General features: G+C 35.3%; 2 protein-coding genes and 2 non-coding genes across 5 annotated transcripts; 1 reads left to right on the plus strand and 3 right to left on the minus strand.

The window, feature by feature from the left end:
- Positions 1 to 1,754: 1,754 nt before the first annotated feature.
- On the plus strand, positions 1,755 to 3,852 carry LOC128722408 (uncharacterized). Its single transcript, XM_053816103.1, has 3 exons — positions 1,755 to 2,633; positions 2,702 to 2,789; positions 2,861 to 3,852. The coding sequence occupies exons 1-3, from the start codon at positions 1,755 to 1,757 to the stop codon at positions 3,850 to 3,852; spliced, it is 1,959 nt and encodes a 652-aa protein (XP_053672078.1).
- Positions 3,853 to 4,041: 189 nt separating this feature from the next.
- On the minus strand, positions 4,042 to 19,707 carry LOC128721648 (hrp65 protein-like). 2 transcript variants are annotated; one of them, XR_008410780.1, is made up of 18 exons: positions 19,119 to 19,707; positions 17,952 to 18,810; positions 17,687 to 17,877; positions 17,467 to 17,601; positions 7,738 to 7,794; positions 7,627 to 7,679; positions 7,475 to 7,568; positions 7,218 to 7,297; positions 6,923 to 7,017; positions 6,586 to 6,703; positions 6,231 to 6,348; positions 5,822 to 5,949; positions 5,570 to 5,649; positions 5,272 to 5,370; positions 5,030 to 5,152; positions 4,726 to 4,796; positions 4,401 to 4,505; positions 4,042 to 4,177 (listed from the first exon to the last, which is right to left on the minus strand). XR_008410780.1 is itself a non-coding variant. In XM_053815421.1 (5 exons), exons 1-5 carry the CDS (start codon positions 19,554 to 19,556, stop codon positions 12,378 to 12,380), a joined length of 1,851 nt encoding a protein of 616 aa, XP_053671396.1. In that variant the 5' UTR covers positions 19,557 to 19,707; the 3' UTR covers positions 11,086 to 12,377. The 2 variants fall into 2 exon arrangements, 1 of the variants encoding a protein (XP_053671396.1); XM_053815421.1 differs by lacking the exons at positions 4,042 to 4,177; positions 4,401 to 4,505; positions 4,726 to 4,796; ... (9 more) ...; positions 7,627 to 7,679; positions 7,738 to 7,794 and adding an exon at positions 11,086 to 12,605.
- On the minus strand, positions 5,717 to 5,788 carry LOC128722245 (small nucleolar RNA U18). Its single transcript, XR_008410801.1, has one exon. It is a non-coding gene; the product is annotated as a small nucleolar RNA U18 (small nucleolar RNA).
- Positions 7,365 to 7,436, minus strand: LOC128722244 (small nucleolar RNA U18). The gene has a single exon (XR_008410800.1). It is a non-coding gene; the product is annotated as a small nucleolar RNA U18 (small nucleolar RNA).
- Positions 19,708 to 20,003: the final 296 nt, after the last annotated feature.

Below are 20,003 nucleotides of genomic sequence, written 5' to 3' on the forward strand. Positions count from 1 at the left end.
GGATAGCTCGTCCGCGATTTGATTTCCGCTCACCTCAACGTGGCCTGGGATCCACTGGATGGTGACGCGAAACGTGCGTGCTAGCGCAAGGATTTCGTGCGCGACCGAGTTGCGGAAACGCGTGTTGCGGTTCTTCTTCAGAAACGCGCAAGCCGCCTGGCTATCGGTGAGCAGTACGGCGCGGTGTATGCTGCGCTCGGCAATGTGCTGCATGGCAACCTTGATCGCCAGCGTCTCCGCCGTCATGATGCTGGTGTCGAGCTTCAGCTGTACTGCAATCCGTGTATCGTTCGTTTCATCGTAGACGCCGATGCCGCACCGCCCATCCGGTGACTTCGATGCATCGGTGTAGATGTGCACATGGCCGCAGTATTCGCTCTCCAGCACGTACTCGGTCAGCTGGCGCAACGTTTCAGGTCGCAGGTTACTTTTACCGAGGGTTAGCTGATCCAGCATCGGGTTGACGCGCACGTCAGTGAGCAGCTCGGCCGTTCGAATGTGCTTCGCGATTGCCTCAAAGATGTAGCGGTGTTCGAGAAAAATGCGCTGGACAAATGACAACGGCCGGCCAACGGTGGATTCCAGCTTCCGCAGCTCGCTGTATGCACGATTGTTGCTACGACAATGCTGAGCGATCTCCCGAGCGGCAATCAACTCCCGGGCCAGCTCCATCTGTTCGCGCTTGGCAAGCTGCTGTCTATGGTTCCGGTATTCGTGAAGCAGAGCGTTGCGGCACACGTTCCAACCGTCGCTGCCACCGTCGTGCATCGAACGAGCTGCTGCACAATTTAAAGAAGCTGGATGCAGGCTTTGCGTAATGCAGCTGCATTCCTGGAGCTGGTGCAAAAGTTGTTTATAAAGCTTCGCCCACAACTCGTAGCGAGAGTACATTTTGTTCCACGATGGTGAACGAAATAGCACACCGAAATTCAGACGAGATCTTTTCGAATTTTACCCCTAACAAATAGAACACGAGCTCAGTCGAACTGGGGCCTACTACGCAGCAGTAAAGCGATGTCTGGTATTTCCGCCAATAGGTACGAAATGAAATCGAACTTCACTTGCTGCACGATGCAGCCAGCACTGCAAACACAGCGACAATATTACCTCATGCAATAATTCTGATTCTTCAAACACACTGCACACACGTCCGAGCCAGAGCAATTGTGGGGGTTTATTTCAATTGAACAGCCATCAACAGCTATCCATATCCGATTTTCACTATCCCGCCGCTTCCGTTGCGAGAATCTTTGTACCGCTGCTGCTTGGTTCGTTCTTCGCTTTTTCTGTCACGCGATCAAAACAAACATCAGCTGTCAACATATGTTTTCAACCATAGCAGAAACATTTTAATACATATTGTTGTATAAAAGTACGGTCAGGCTTAAAAGAAAATATGCACATATGAGGTAATACTTTTTTAACTTTGGTATTTAAATTAGCTGTTTGTTTTTGCTGAGATTTAACCTGCAACTGTTAATTTGAAGCTTTTTTTTTTCTTGAGATTTAACCTGTTCATCCAACTGTTAACTTGAAGCTGTTGTCAAAAGAAATGACACAATAGCAACCTGTGCGTTTCTGTCAGATGTTCATCATTCTCTGTTTTAGCGCAAGTTACATGTTATACCGCGAATCATACGGCCATGAATAGCACAGTGAATGAAAGCGTGGACGATGGAATCGGAAGTGATTTTCTACAAGAAATTGAGGAAAGAATCGACCGCTTGATCGACAAAGATGATTTAAAGCCCAAAATGTCTGTCATTACTCAATTGCGAAAAGAACAGCAGCAACGAAACGCGCTACAGGTGAAAAAGTTCAACGACGCATGGAACATCCAGCAAACGGCAGAGCCAGAGACGCTTGTAAGTGTCGCGGCAGAGGAACCAACGGACAGACCCTCTTTTGTTACCGGTGCACCCAAGCAGATCCAACATGTTGAGCATGCTTTCGTACGAGATGAGCGTCCTGGTCCGAGTAAGACTTTAGGGACGTATTCTCAGTATTCCGGCTCTCTACCGGCTGCAAATAACATCGAATGTCGAACGGGCACACAAAAAGGCACACAAGCTGGAGAGATGGATAGCGAAATGTACTCGAGGGCGGTGGCAACAAGCTTAACTACAACGCGCAATGTCTCCGAAAAACGGGAACGTTCTCGTGAACGTTCGCGTACCCGGCATTCTAGACGTTATTCGCGTAGTCGTTCAAGAAGCCCGCCTCGACGACGTAGACGGCGGAGCCCTGCCAGAAGTCGCCGCCGAAGCAGATCCTATTCTCGTTCGCGATCATCTTCTCGAAATTCAGAGCGATCGCACTCTCAAAGCTCACGTGATTCTCGTGACGGATCCCGGCAAAGATCCCGTACCCGTCGTAGCCGCAGGACGGATGAAACGACAATGATAAAGACCATGGTGGCCACGATAATGCAAGTAATGAACCCAACATTGGCCTTAGTTAATAACGCATCGATTTCTTCCACGACCAAAGAGGCCCATATTCAACATTTAACTAGCAACCGTACATTGCCAAAGACATTAACGCCTAATCGAACTCCTCCCGAAATTATTTCAATGGATTCGTCAGTCCAACTCGCAGAAGATGTATGCTCCAAGTATGACGTTTCCACAGAAGTAAGAAAATGTTTCATTAAATATTGTTCTTCTAGTAATCCTAGAGCTCTTATCATGATATCTTGTAGCTATTTTTGGAAGGCAAATTGAACTTCAGCGATTTTCTTGCATTGAAGCCATCATCAGCGCAGCAATCGACTTCGATCATCCCAAATGGTACTTGTTTCCACGCCATGAGCTAAGATTTAAACTGTTTTTATATTCATAGTGTTATTTTTCGCCCACAGTGTCGAAGCGCATAAACGAAGCTATCCTAGTCCTGCAAGAGCAAGATGCGAAGAAACCATCAGCACGGTTCTTGTATGTGCCGCCTACATACTACGATGAAAAGAAGAACGAAGAAATCCATCGTTCACCGTTAATCTGGAATTCGGAGAATGTGTTATACAGCTTCACGTCCCACTCGAAGGAAGTCCAACGATGCCAACCATTTCGAAATGTTAACAGTAAATTGAAGGACATGATTTACAAGCTCGGTCTGGATGAGGGAGTCCTATCGCAACAACTTGAACAAATCGTCTATCGAACCGCCGCAAATGATGGTGCAAATACTTCACGTGGTTCATTTTCTCGCATCCAAGCCATTACCACGCTGCCTCCGAAGCCTGGGAGTAAAAAAGTACGACACATGATTGAAAGGGCCGTACAAACGGAGGGATACGCCTGCATGGGATGCATTGCGAAAGCAAAGAAAACGTTTGTTTCTAGAATCACGCAAACAAGACCGAGTCCCGCTCGTACGGATGCGAACGTTCAAACAGATGGTCTGCCACCAACTGCCCCGTTCATCTCGCTGGAACATTTTACTCCTCTCCAGGCCGAGACGATTCAAGTAATCGTGCATTTCATCAGAGCCCGCCAGTTGTCTGGATCGTTGGAAAGTATCGAACATGCATTGCGGTGGGACCCGACGGCGACGACCATTATGAGTCCGGTCATACAACAAAACGCCCAAAAACTCTTGGCGCAAGTGAGAACCCAGCAACATCAAGCCTATGGTTCAACCCCTATGGCACGGTTGCCTGTATTGGACCCGCAACCACCTCAGCAGTATGCGATACAACGGGATCCTCGTATGAACTCAATGAGTAGTGCTATACGTAGTTCAAGTGCCAATTCAGCGCAAGTAATAGTACCCGCTTGCTTCACTAACCCGCAACCAGTATCAAAACACGCTAAGAAAAAGTTGAAAGAAAAGCAAAAACAGCACCATTGGTAAATTTAGCACATCATACGCTGAAGGTTAGGCCGACTACCTGCTTTTCGACTTTCTGAGAGAGAGAGAGAGAGAGAGAGAGAGAGAGAGGGGGGGGGGATTGTGGACACTGTATCGTGTTTCTTTCGAATTCAATTTTTCATTATTGACTCAAGTTTTTCATTATTGACTCAAGTTTTTCATTATTTACTCAAGATTTTCAACTATATTTTCTTCACTATTATGTTTACATATTTTCTTTATTATTATTAGAATTATTTCGCTTCATTTCAATATTATAACCTTGCAGATTTTGTTGTGGTTACCAAAACGAAAATGAATTCATGTTCTGAAAATAAATTTAAAATAAAAACTAAGTTATTTTGTAAAATTCAATCAAAAAATGACAATCATCAGGCATGTAAGCAAGTTACAGTTATGCCGCGTATCAGAATTCAATCGTCTCAGTCACCGATATTTCAGACGGGAAAAGAAGACAATAAAAACAAAATTTCATCATACACGGCATTGCGCTGACTAATTCTTATTTTGATTTACTCAACACAACGTACCTGATACAGGGTGATGACCATACTTGTAGTCCGTCCCTTGAATGTTTGCAGTATGAAGAATTTCAAAGGTGTTGCTCTACATAGACAATATTTCAAATTCATGGTCTGTAAAATGAAAATAGCTTTGATAAAGTTTACTGAATATGTTAAAAAAGTTGTAATATACAAACTAGATTACTATGCGTATCAGAATTTAATATAAAATCGAATCATAGTACATTCAGTTGGGAAAAGAAGACTAGTATTTGATTTATTTCATCATCGAATTACCGTTGATAACGTAAAATTGACATTCATTCATTTAGATCTATTGAAAATTACATACCTTTTCCAATTGGTCAATTGAGCATAATTCCTTAGTTTAACTCCACAAGTCTCGATCCAAATGTTATATTCCTGCAAAAGAGCAAAATTTATAGTTATTCGAGCATCAACGATTGATTTTATTAAATTAACAACCGCAAAATATTGTCACATGCATCAGATCAAATGACCGTAGTCAATTGCAGCCTTTTAAATTCATCATTTATATCAAACGGTAATTTGTATCATCACAATCATGTGCCAATATAAATAGAAGACAATTCATTCAACAACCAATTAACACTAATTATTCATCTTTATCCTACCTGTAGCCTAGCTAAGGTACGCAGACAATTTTTTTCTCGGTCGTCTACCTTCCATCAATCGAAATGCTCTTCTTTCATAGAATGAAAGCAGCTTTAGCATTAGTGAACATATATCACATACATCTGCAGAAGAACGGTATTTCATGTTAGAATCATTCAAAAATAATTTCCGAATTTCTATAATCGAAATCATGGGACATTTGTGGATCATAAATTAATCTTCACCTCTAAGTCACACTTACTTTAGGATATCTGTTGTATAGAAAATACGTTGAAATTGACACCCGTGTTCTGGTATTCAGAAAACAATGTAATCGTTCTTAGAAACTGTTGATCAGATACTGAAAAAATAGATAACACATAGATGTGTAAGTGCATATTTTTATTATTTGCGATCAATATAATTATTATAATGAACAATATCAGATGTATTGAATTCGAGTATAAATCAAATTAGTTCATAAACACAGACCAATTTATATTCATCATTAGTTAGTTTGAAAGATTTCATAAGTTTGTGTAACTATTTTTTTAACCTACCTTCTCAACGTCTCAGATAATTGAGTAGTTCCCAGGCTGTTTCAACGCTTTCATATAGAAATTGTTTCTGAAATATGAAACTACAAATAGAAATTGCAAATTAAAAAATAATGTTAAGAATTGATTAGAATTCACAATGATATTATTTTTTGTCAGAATTGAATCGTAATGTAATAATCAAGTAAAATCATAAACACGGACCAATGGTTTCATCAAATCAATAAGTTTTGTTAGTCATTCAATTATACTTACTTAAAAGATTTCAACAACAGAAAGGCACATAAGATTCTCAGAACTCGACCATATTTTTCTCCTGTTCAATGGCTTTACACAGATTCTCTCAAACTTTAGTTAACCAAGAAGCTCATTTACCAAGGAATCTGCACAATGAAAGTGTAAATAAGATTGAAATTATTTTACTACAAGTTCATATCATATCATTCAAAGATACGTTAGTTTTATTAAAAGATAATGTTACTTTCGTTAATAATCGGATAAAAAATTGTCACATGCGTCAGAACAAATGACCGTAGTCAATTGCAGCCTTTTAAATTCATCATTTATATCAAACGGTAATTTGTATCATCACAATCATGTGCCAATGTAAATTGAAAAGACAGTTCAATAGACAATTATCACTCTTTTTTCTACTTTGTCTTACCTGTAGCCAAGATGAGCAGCAGTGAGAATCTTTGGTCGATCGTCTTTCATCAATCGAGATGCTCTTCCTTCATGGATTAAAGGCAGCTTTAGGAGTTGTGAATATATTTCACACACATCTACAAAAGTTCGAAATTTCATGTTAAAATCATTCAAACATAATTTGCTAATTACATCAGATCATCCGTCGGAAAAAATTGTCACATGCGTCAGAACAAATGACCGTAGTCAATTGCAGCCTTTTAAATTCATCATTTATATCAAACGGTAATTTGTATCATCACAATCATGTGCCAATGTAAATTGAAAAGACAGTTCAATAGACAATTATCACTCTTTTTTCTACTTTGTCTTACCTGTAGCCAAGATGAGCAGAAGTGAGAATCTTTGGTCAATCGTCTTTCATCAAACGAGATGCTCTTCCTTCATGGATTAAAGGCAGCTTTAGGATTTGTGAATATATTTCACACACATCTACAAAAGTTGGAAATTTCATGTTAAAATCATTCAAACATAATTTGCTAATTACATCAGATCATTAGTAGGAAAATATTGTCACATGAGTCAGAACAAATGACCGTAGTCAATTGCAGCCTTTTAAATTCATCATTTAAAATCAAACGGTAATAACTATCATCCGGATCATGGGACATTTGTGGATCATTAACTCATTTTTACTTCTAGTTTACTTACTTCAGAACTTTATGGTATATGAGGAAGTACGTTGACACCCGTGTTCTGGTATTCAGAAAACAATGTAATCGTTCTTAGAAACTGTTGATCAGATACTGAAAAAATAGATAAAACATAGATGTGTAAGTGCATTTTTTTATTATTTGCGATCAATACAATTATTATGATGAACAATATCAGATGTATTGAATTCGAGTATAAATCAAATTAATTCATAAACACAGACCAATTTATATTCATCATTAGTTAGTTCGAAAGATTTAATAAGTTTGTGTAACTATCTTTTTTAACCTACCTTCTCAACGTCTCAGATAATTGAGTAGTTCCCAGGCTGTTTCAACGCTTTCCTATACAAATTGTTTCTGAAATATGAAACTACAAATGGAAATTGCAAATTAAAAAATAATGTTAAGAATTGATTAGAATTCACAATGATACTATTTTTTGTCAGAATTGAATCGTAATTTAATAATCAAGTAAAATCATAAACACGGACCAATAGTTTCATCAAATCAATACATATTTTTAAAACATTCAAATATTAATACTTACTTTGAATATATCATCCAACGGATACATGCGATATTTCATCATAAAAGACTTCATACAGCATCCGTGGCCCCATATAACTCATTTTTCAGGAGCCCTAGAAATAAAAGCGAAATGATTAAATAGTAATTCACAAACGTGGCGAACAAACTTACTTTCGATTCGTTGGCTTATGCATTATTTTGTTATTGCCCTTTTTATTTGGATTCTAAAAAATAAATAAGTTAGGATAACTTGTTGTTTTTTAAATTATTGAAGAATCATACCTTATTTTGTTGCATTGTGAGCGTATTAATCATTTCAGACAATAATTCTTGTTGATACTATCCAATCCAGGAAGGAGTGTGATGAAAGATGGAAAGGAATCAAAAGAAACTATATTAAATTTATACAATAAAAATTTAAAAAATCTCTAATTGTTACTACCCAGTATTAACGCGTTTAATGAATCTTGTCTTGTCACAGAAGATAGGGTAAAAAGACATTTATATAAAATAACAATCAAATGCATATCTATAACATTCGATTTGATGGAGATCATGCGATCACAAAATCGCATATGAATTTAAAGATATAAGGTGAATAAACCCTTTTAGATTTAACATCAAGGAGCGATGCCTACATCATGGTTGATATATTTGGAGAAGGATGATTTCATTTTTAATGAAATTCACTGAATTGTATCGCAAATTCCACTTACACATATAGATAGAATAGAATCTGCTACTCGAAAATTACAGATTACAGAATATAAAACGTATTTGTAATTCGCAGCGTATGATATATGAATAGCGAATGAGCATAAATTATCAATATTCTCAAAATATTGCATATACCCTAATAAACATTAATAATTTGAAAATAAATGCCTGCCTACACTCAACTGAACCCCGTCACATGTGAGTGACTTATAAATTTATAAATGCAAGTTTCACAACTTGACAGTGCAACCCTTCCAAAGTTACTATGATCCATCATATTTCATTTTCCTTTATAATAAACTAGGATCAAGATTCTTTTAATAAAAAAACTTTAATTAGTATTTACTCTATCACCATTGGAATAATACTGATACTAAAATAATAATTTAATTTAATTCAATATCAATATTGATATAAGTTTAAATATATTAGTTGAAAGTAATATATAACAAAGTAATAGCGGAGATCGTGATGCTCACTATTTCGTAGGGATTATTTGCGAGTATAGCATAGATAGATATCCCAACCTTTTAAAACTATTGTGCAACACTTCATAGTTTTTTCGGCTTTAATTCTTCATATCAAAATAACAGGAAAAAATCAATGCATAATTTTGAATTCAACCAGCGCAACGTGTACTATATGTAATAAACTTGTACTCATCCGACCAAAAGGAATATTATTAAGCACAGATACTTCAAACATCGTATCACAATATACGTACACAGACCCTGTGATTTATAAAATTACCATAGACAAATGATGCACAACAGACATTGATCTTCATTTAATAATATGTATGAATGAAACAAAAATTCATCCGTTACTTGCTGGTAAAGTTAACATTTAAAAAATGGCGTTTTCTATAATTTTTAACTAAAAATAAAATGGTTAGCTTTATACACGCATTTAAGTGTGGCTGTAATCAAAATCAAAAACACTTAGGATACTACTCAAGCAAATGTGAAAACAAAATCAAATTTGATCACATTTGAAAATTTATCAAAAAGATCAAATTAATACCTATTTTGTTATAGTTTCTTATAAAACATACTCAAAAAACCAATACTTTGTTTGTATTGGCATGTGATTCAAATCGCTCTCACAATAGGCATACCTTTAAGGAGGAGAGCTCAGAAGGAAGTTGTAAAAGTATTTTAATATAGAAGTCATTATTTTATCGATTTCAGTAACAGTTATAACTTCACGAGTAGTATTTCAACCATAACAAAATTGTTACAATTAGTTTATTACTGTTTTAAATTTCTAATTTCGAGGAAAAAATTTTTATCAAAAAATAATACTAGAAATTTGGGTAATGATTACGAAACAAATCATAAGCAAGTAATTTTTTCTGAAATTCGCATAAATACGAACATTAACCATGTTTTATGTGAAATCTTATTTAATGGAGATTCAAATTTCTTTTATACCATAAACAGGAACTTGTACTCTTGTTGTCACATATTTCTGCAGTTTCAAATACGCATCCCCTACCCATAACTATACTCGATGAAGAAAGAAGATTGTATACCTTATGATAAGCTTAAAAGTAATGTAAGAAACATTTGATATTTGTGCATAAACTATGAATGTAAAATATTACCTATGTAAACCTACGTGCTCGCACCCGCACCAGCGGCGAGATGAAAGAAGACATGAGTGACGATTATCATCATGCCGTCAAGCATAAAGATGACTCTCTATGTTGGATGCACCATTTATAGCCGCGACGAAATACTGATGTTGTGTAGATCGCGCACTCAGCATAGAAGGTTTTTGTGTATTATATGTTCAATTGAACTGGAGCACCGAATCCTTGGAGGACTGATTATATGACGTGTTGTTATAGAATTTCAAATTTCTTAACGTTGATTTCACCCAGAAGGTTATGAAGAACAAACGAACGAACCACCATCGTTTCAAATTAGATTTGCCACTGCAGTATTTTTCACACGATACACATTTTCGTCGAGATCGGCGTATAGTTTACCCACGAAACAGAAGCGGACTTACTTCCCGGTCGAAACAAAATTGCACAAAACTACTGAACAAATCATATTAACAAACACACGCACGCAAGCGCATATCCTGCAGATTATTTTAAGACAAAGCCACCTTGCAATATTTCATTCGCATTGCGAAAAACTACCGAAACGTTTGTGAATAATTGTTGACAATGTTTTAGAGAAAATTTAGGTGAAATCGTTTCAATTTATGTTAGAAGAGTTTCAAATAAATACCAAAATTCAAATGAATACTAAAAAAAATCAATATACCATTAAAATAACAAACGATAATATGAAAAGATATTCTACGAAACAGGTTAGCATCTTTGTTTTACTCGTTGTTTGAAAGACAATGATTATCGGAATCAACAAATGTTCTTCAATATTTCGGTATTTTTAAATTTAAATTAACTGTTCAATATACAATATAAACATTAATATTGACAAAATGATCTTCTAACGCAAGTCTGAATAGCAATATAAATTATGAAAGATAATTTTCGTATGTCTAAAATACGACAAATTTAGTAGATCAGCCAAACCAAGACGATAAAATAAACTGAAAAATCAAATTATATAAAAAAACTCAAAATGTTTGACTATAAATCACACACATACAAAACACTAATTTAACTGTTTTCTCTACCTTGCAGCAGGAAGTGCGAAAAAAAATATGAACCATATGAGAGCAGAAGCTATTAGACGAAGAATGCAAAATTAGAAATAGAAACGAGATGTTAAATAATAAATTTCAGATAAAATATCATTCCTCATTGCACTACGAGATAATGTAATACCAATTGAACAACGGTCTAATCGAAGATAAATTTTAACTATTTAATGATGGAAAGAATTACATTTCATCTTAGTAGAATATTTTTATATTGTATCAATTGTGTAGCATATGTAATTTGTTTTAGAACTATTGATTATTTTAATCCGCACACTATCGAAATAAACTACGAAAGACCAAATGATCATTTGTTACAGCTTTGTAGTCAATTAAAATTAAATTGCTCCTTTCCTTTAAAATACGCCTAATATTCTCCCGTAATTGTCAATGACGGTAAAACCGTGCATACGCTGAAGATAATCGTTCATAAACAATTTAATGCAAAAAATAAGGAAAACAATAGTCATACGTTCTGTATATAGCTATGTTTTGCATAATTAAAATTTTTGCAAGTAGTAATTCTCCTATTTTCATGGGAGTTGATTAGGTTCCTTAACAGTATGCGATTCGTGCCAACACAAAAAACACCATTCTGTATGGTACTACTTTCATGTTTTATGAATCGCTGCCATGATGTTTGTAGTTAACATGTTTTTATATTACGGTAGTTTGAACAAATTGAATGAATATGTATAAATATGGAAGGACTTTGCGCCTCCAAACGACTGTCCATTTGCCATTTGCAACTTAAATTTGTTGATTCTCTTGTAAAAATATTCGCTTGTTGTTGCCAAGTGTATAATTTTCTTGTTGCATAGTTCATATTAATGAGATATTATTTTAAAATGGTCATACAAATGACAATTTTCCAGCGAGACATAATCCTACAGCAGAATTATCTTACGTCACTAATTTGTTTCACAGACACTCCCCTATGTGTCTTACTCGCTTTTCACATACCTGTTTTCCAACCATCTTTTGAGGAGGATGTAACAGTGTACATGATAGAGTTTATGTACTTTCCCACATCGATTCAAAAGAGGGCAAAGCATCTAACATTCATGTAAACAAATGTTGCAAGGTTAAGAACAGGTTGAAGAAATAAATGACCGCAGTTGTGTTCAGAAAGGTATAAATAGCAATGAAACAGTACATCGAAGTACTCAAAAGAAAATGCCATAATCATTTCTAGAATACGTGCCTTGGACGTAAAATAAAATTATAAAGAGCATTTACTTCTTTTCTTCGGAAAGTACTGCGTCAATATGATAACGGTGGTGACGTCTATGATAAAAAAGTATCATTTTCATGCGTTAATTAGCTAATTTCTTCAACGAATGCAACACATCTGTCGAAGACTATACCAGGTATGCTGGAAACAATCGAGACACGCCCCTAAACCAATCTCCACCTCATGAAGCAACCAGCCTAAGAGACAGTGGCGAAGTGTTCCTACAACCTGGGAAAACGGAGCTGGGCTTTCAAAACCGCATTCAAAGGTTTTTGTCTTCATTGATTCCTTCTTAGAAACGTCTTCGCTTATTTTGGAAATCGTCATTGTTATTACGACGGTCGGGCGTATTATTCATCCAATTGTTACGATTGCCTCCAAAATTATTTCCACGCTGCTGCTGCTGCTGTTGTTGCTGCTGTTGCTGATGCATTTGTTGCTGTTGCTGCTGCGGTTGTGGTCCATCGTCAAACCGAGACGGACGGTTTTGACCGTGATCGTAATCTCTGACTGTTGGTTCCTGTATGGCAGGATCATAATAATTTATTGATTTGAACAAAATTAGGAGCTTGGTTAATGGGATTTCAATATCGCAAAACGGATGGGAAGGAACGTGACGGAAGAACAAGCGTTGAACGCTGAATAACGTTTCATTCGTTTAACAGTGTATAGAGAAAAAAGGAAAGAAAAAATATAAAAAAACGAAACAAACGTCCTGAAATACCTTGCAGCTACTGGTGGGATCAAAATTGAGTTTAATACGATTCTAACAGGTTAAGAAGAAAGAAATAGAATTCAGCGGATTATTTTAGAATGTTTTATGACAAAACATTCGAATTACGAAAGATCCACATATGTAGAGAAAGATACGAAAATATTGGCCAATCTAAATATGTGTTTTACGGAATATGCCCCGAAAATATATGCTCCGAAAAGGTTAAACAATAGAGACGAATGAATACCAACATAATGGTCATACACAATATTGTGAAACAGATGCATAGATTATATTGCATGGTTTACTGAATTCAACGATGCACGCTTTTTAAAACGTTATGAGATAAGTTATAATCATAAAATGAAACATAATATCTTTTTTATTTTATATAAAGATGCACCTCATTATATCTTCACATATAAATTTATTCCAATTTTGTACGATTTGTAAGAAAAAAAAAATTGATTGATATTCTTTTATTTTCCGGCTAACGATTTTTTTTCAAAGGCATTAGGATTTGTTATAGCGTTTGAAATATCAAAGAGTATCTGAAATGACCGGCATAAAGCTTCTCTGTAAAACTTTCTTTGAAATTTGGGCTTGCATATTTAATTTTTTATAGAATATTTTTCTACGATACATAGATTCAATTTCCCTTTAAAATTCCTTACAAAGAGTATAAAAGTTAAAAACATACAATAATAAGACAGAATAGTTGTAATCCAACAACAAAGGTTTTGTTAATCGAATTGGCTTTTGCAAAACCGACGATTTAATTTTTAGCCATTATTTTTTTAGCAACCTAACTAGATATTGAAATTTTTGTATTATTTTCTGCACATTTTTTAATGATCAACTTTAAGGTTGCACTTATTCACTGTATGTTACAATAACGGAAGCATACTGTCGACTAGTCATTTTAGAGCGATATAACCAATTAATCTCTCATGTGAAATAATCAAAATTATATTTTGTGATCTAATAGCCAATTTTAGAAGAACGTGTCGAAAATTGTCTCAAAATATCTTATCAATAACCACTTAATTTAAAAAGTATACCAATAGCGATTAATTAGTTACGGTTGTTTAGCATATGTTTTCCTACTCGTAGTCAATCAATCAAAACGTTTGTCTCGTTTTTCAATTTCGTCATTAATAACTTAGGTTAAAAATAAGCAAGTTATTAATAGAAACATATGGTAATGAAAATACCTAATAAAATCAAGACATAAAATTAGAATTTTTCAAATCTTTTCGCTCATGAAAGCTTTTTTCAAAATGGCTGATTTAAACGACAATGACAAAATAATTGCATGAAATGAAAAAATAAAATTTTCATCATGCACTAAAAATGCCAAACAGTATATATGGCAATGTTTAAACAACAAAGAGAACCAAAGCTTAGTCATGACGGATTCTGATTAAGAATTGAATGACATTGGTGTTAAAACAATCAGTGTCGATCAATTTGATTATAACGTTCATTAATTAATATACATATATATGGCACCAAACATAATATCTGGAACTAGAAAAATGCGTATATGCTTTATGTTTAAAAATCATAAGTTACATTTATGATCGCGATGATAATAAAATCAAGCCTTAATTTTCCCTCACCCAATGTCATAAGAAATCCCGAGAACCAAATTTTATTGAATAAACCCAATGGATAAATTGTAGTTCACACTCTTATTACACTTTTATACAACAGATCAGAATCATCTCAGCAAGAAACTGTTGAAATAAGTGCATCAGATATTACATACACTGATATGTGCTTATAGCATGATATATAAATTTCGCACAAACACGTAAAAACACATGGATAACAACTGAGCCAATATTTTCGTACTGTATACTGAGCTGGAAAACCCATTTGGAAAATGCACGACAGAAGTAAACGATTTTTTTTAATTCGACGATAAAAAATATTAAAAGAGGAACATTAAAATATAATTATGTTTGCAACGAATATGGCAAATATGGTGTTGATGATGATGATAATTTCTCCAAGAATTAGCGGTAAAACTAGTAGAAAACTAGTAAATAAAATATACAGAAGTGCTTCATTTGTTAATAATATTTCAGCACAATTATCTGATTGTTTCAATAAATCAAGTATATTTTACTCGTCATTAAATCTTTCATATGGCATTACGAGACAATTTGAACATACTTATAACATGTTACCATATTTTTGTTACTCATGTTCAAAAATCCAGTTGATTATCAATACTTTTTAAATTTTACTCTTTTTATCAGGAAACAAATTGTATCCTTGCATAAAAGACTAATTTTCTAATAAATTATATTAAATTCCGACTAATAAATTCTATTATAATCCGACCATTGTCTCTTGTTTAAATAAATTAAATATTTTTTACACGCAATAAATCTTTCATATGTAATTGCGAGACAATTGGGACATATTTCTAACATTGTTCTATATTCTTGTTTTTCTTGTCCAAAAATTCAGTAGGCAACCAAAAGCCTTTTAATTTACTCATTTTATCAGGAAACAAATTGCATCCTTGCATAAAAGACTAATTTTCTTTATATTATATTACCGGCCATATACCCTATTATCAATAAAACTCATATGACTGCAAAAATGATCAATTTAATTAGTTCGTTATTCAATATTATTTAAATAATTTATTTAAAATTTAAATTTTATTTCAATTGATTGACGCATGATTTAGTTAAAACTAAACCATAAGCAGTAAGATAACAAACAAAATATGTTAAATGATTAATTTGTTTATCGTAGATAACAGATAAATAAAATTTTTGAAGTTGAATTGTAAACCTTTCTAGAATTCTGTAGTTCTATCTGAAGGTTTGTCTATCACTATATTTATGACGGAGATTTGCGTCTAAGCTGTTATTAAAATCAAAAAGGGTAGAGCGACAATCAACATCCTCTAACGAAACAAACCGCATGTCAACATAAGTTTGTGTGTATTATTATATTAAAACATATCCGACCACTTAGACGCAAAGTCACAATTATTTTGCACCGTAAAAAGTGATATTAATAAAATATATCTTCTGTACAATAATAATCATTATACGATGAAAAAATGAGCTACAGATCAAACAGAATTATGAAATATTTTCAATATAAAGAATATATATATATATATATATATATATATATATATATATATATATATATATATATATATATATATATATATATATATATGTATGTATATATATATATATTGACCATAAAAAATCATGTTATATATAAAATATATGACCAAAAATCATGTTTCATTTTTGTTCTATTGTTATTGTCATTTATTTAAGAACGGCCTGGCCGTATTTAGTATGAATAATTATTTGTGAGCTAAAAGACATTCATTTTTGTTCTAAACATTTGATTAATCGCATGGGAGGCAAACCCAAAGAATGACATGTTAGCAAAAATTGAAGCAAAAGGCTTAAACTAATTCCACATTCATTGATTAACACGAAGTTTTTCCTTTTACTCCTTCGACAACTTATCCAAAACTTATACACAGATTTCCCAAGCTATGTTCATGTTATGACTAAAAATTTGATTCATGCGTATACATGTTTATACAGAAAAATCTTGAAATCTTCACTCATTTTGTAGTGGAGCCATACAATGTTAAATTTCCATTACCGCAAAAACAAATATGATCAAATTAAAGTTTTTGAAGTGTAATGTTTTTAGTTCATAATGGTTTATGATTTCATTTCAACATATTCTGTAATTAAGAGCAAGATCAATTAACTTCATTTATAAAATAATGAAAGAAAATCCTTTTTTTATCATTCTTAGCGCTCTGGATGCCACGTCGTACTATAATGTAAATAGACGCATTCACATTATTGTATGAGCCTGAAACAATAATTCTTGTGAATTATATGTCCATGTGATTAAAAGGTTTACTTCAAGATCATCTTTTAGTGAATATCTTCTCAAAATATACGGAATACAACTTTCTGCTTCATATGGTAACTTAAGTGCATTGTGATCGACTTCTGCATTTTGCGATTGAATTAACATCTGCACAGTAGTAGTAATAATACTTACTGTCAAAAAGTTAAAACATACCACTTCATTACAAAAATATTGTTTTGAATGCAATTTTTTGCTAGTTAAATTATATTCACTATGCCATCAATACGTTCATCAATGCAAAGAACATTGTAGCATGTCTTATTTACGTATCAATCCCACGACCCATTGTACTCCATCCATCAACCAAGTTAACATACACCTGATTGCTTTGGTACCCCGAACATTGTAGCTGTACCCCGAACATGGATAAAAATGCTTCGATGATTGAAGTATTCACCATTTGCTTTTAAACATATAAACTATCAACCCCATTAACACCATCATATAATTCACCATCATATTAAACAGTCGATAAACGTTGCAAACATAAGAAAATATAAACAATGTCCGAAACCATTGCATAGACTTATCATGCTATGCCGCGTAATCACATCCACATCGATCAACGATCTTCAAAAGCTTTCAAGAAATCGTCCCCACGATGAAAAATGCCACAGTGATATTGTTTCCTTCAAATGATCACTTGAGACACAAACGGGATTGCTAATATGCATTATTTCAATGTTGAAAACAAAAAAAAAGATTAAAAAAATTGCTGACTCACCATATTTCCGAAGTTACCATTTCCAGGCTGATTCATCATGTCGAAGCTACGACGATTATCATTTCCTCCGCTGGCACCACCCATTCCGCCCATGTCGTTCATTTGCTGTTGCTCGATGAGATTCATCTGCTGGTTCTAATATGAAAGCAAAATACTCATAAAATGATGCTCTTCTCTTTAACAGACACTGCGATAATCACTAACAGTGAAACTAACATACCTGCATAAACATGTTGTTTTCCTTTTGTCTACGATGCAATTCCTCGTCCGAACGTTTAATTCTGTTTGTCATTTCCTCAATTTCGGTTTTCATTTGAATGTCGTTGCGTTGCCTGGCCTCTTGTGCCTGACGCTCTTTCATCTCCCATTCGGCTTTCTGGCGATCACGGTCCATCTCACGCAGCCGTAGCTCTATAGAAGATGATAGAAACGTTTCAACATATTACTTACTTTAAAAATAATCATTGATACATGACACTACATACGTTCTCGAAGCTGCTCAGTTTCCTGTTCATATTTAGCGAACTCCATCTGGGCTTCTAGTTTCTCCTCTTCCATGATCATTTCGCGTTTGAGAGATTCGGCTTTCTGTTTAAACAGCTCGTGCATGTGCTTCCATCGCTGACCATACTCAAACTCAAACGAACCGTGCTCGGCAAACCGCGGGCCTTGTTGGCGGGCCTTCAAAAATTCGTTCTGCTTCTTGTTCAAAGACTTTTCCGGCAGGCCGTCATTATCATCTTGATACGTGTATGGTTCCACGATCACCGGACGCAGGGAGGCAGTCAGGAAATAGCATTTCTCCGTACAGTAACGGATGGACGCCATGGCGCCTGGTTTGTTTTTAAATTCAACAATACCCTCTCCGGTCGGTTTGCCTCGTTCATCCACCTGCACGACCGCTCGCTCCAGCGGTCCAAATACTTCGAACGCTTTGTATAGCAACTCATTCGTCACATACGGTGTAAGATTCTTCACACGAATCGCGGTCGCATTTGGAGCGAATCGCACGCGCAGCACACGATTTTTACGCATGGTACCATCCAGTCCCCGCTTGGCGTTCTCCGCATTCGACAAATAGTCTACGCGCACAAAAGCGTAGTTCTTCTCCTTATTCATGAAAACCTCATTGATTTCGCCGTACGACTTGAACATTTCCACCAGTTCTTCTTCAGTTGCATCGTTTGTTAAATTGCCCACATACAGACGATTGCGACCGGAGAACTTTGCCTCCTGTGCCTCGATTGGCGGAATTTCAAGCAGCGGACCGGCAAGCATACGAAGCTTTTCGTTGATGAAATAACCCTCTCCACCGCGACGACGATCACCAAAGTTATTATCCATCTGCATTGCAAATGAGCAAAAAAAACAATGAAAATTAGTTTTACTAGGTTATGTTTACACTCCGATGCGCGTCAAAAATAGAAACAATCTGTTTCAAAGGGCATGTTATAAAAAAATCAAAAATTATCCGACATTCGTTCACTATAATGCAAAGGAAAGCGCTATAGAGAGTCGAAAAGTGGATGATTTAGAAAAAAATTAACCTAGAAAATAAGAAATGCGGCCATTTTGATATTGATAAAAACGCGTGCAGGCAGCAATTCATAGCCGCCATCTTGAAAAATGCTATTAACGTGTAGAATACTCACGTCATTGCCACCACGATTGCCACGATTCATACCGCGGTTCGGATGCTGATTGGGACCACAATCGTCTCCGCCTTGTTGCTGTGGGTTTCCGGCGTTATTGCCAGGACGATTGTTTCCTGGACCAACATTGCCTATACCGCCACCACCGCCAATGTTGCCCCCTGGGCCACGATTGCGATTCGGCATGTTGACTCGATTTTTGCTGTTGTTGCGGTTATTTCTGTTCATGTTTTTGTTACCGCCAATGGCAGCTCCGGGACCATGCTGTTCAGAAACACCTTGATTATTGCCAGGCATAGGACCAGGACCGCCGCCATGTTGCTGCTGTTGCTGCTGTGCCTGCTGCTGTTGCTGCTGCTGTTGCTGCTGCTGCTGCTGCTGTTGTGGGCGCTGAGGCATCGGAGAGCCATTCACTTCCTGTTTAACAACCGTCTCCATGTCTAGTAGTGTATTATCCCTTTTTCTGTTGTGTTCTATGCTTATTCGAACTCTGCCACAACGTTATGTAATAGCCACAGATTTGGATACTAATTTGCACACCGACAATTAACTTTTTTCCTTACACAGAACTTCTGTGAGACTCCTCGCGTCCGTTCAGATCCGCAGCTCGAAAAAATAGATCGAAATTTTATTCTAGTACTGCGGCTGTTGCTAAAATGACAGTAAAGCGTCAATGAAAGAAAACACAAGGTTGAGCCATAACCATTGTTCGACGGCGACAAAACTTCTGACAATTACTGTCCACATAAATACGAATGGTATCAGATTTAAATGGATTTACTACTAAATCGTACATCAAATCAACCATTTTTCAAAAAAAGATGTATCTACTTGCACTTGCATTTAAGATGTATGCTCTTGGTTTAGTTACCTCTTTTTAGAACG

The sequence above is a fragment of the Anopheles nili genome, chromosome 2, assembly GCF_943737925.1.
Source record: "Anopheles nili chromosome 2, idAnoNiliSN_F5_01, whole genome shotgun sequence".
NCBI classification, from domain to species: domain Eukaryota; kingdom Metazoa; phylum Arthropoda; class Insecta; order Diptera; family Culicidae; genus Anopheles; species Anopheles nili.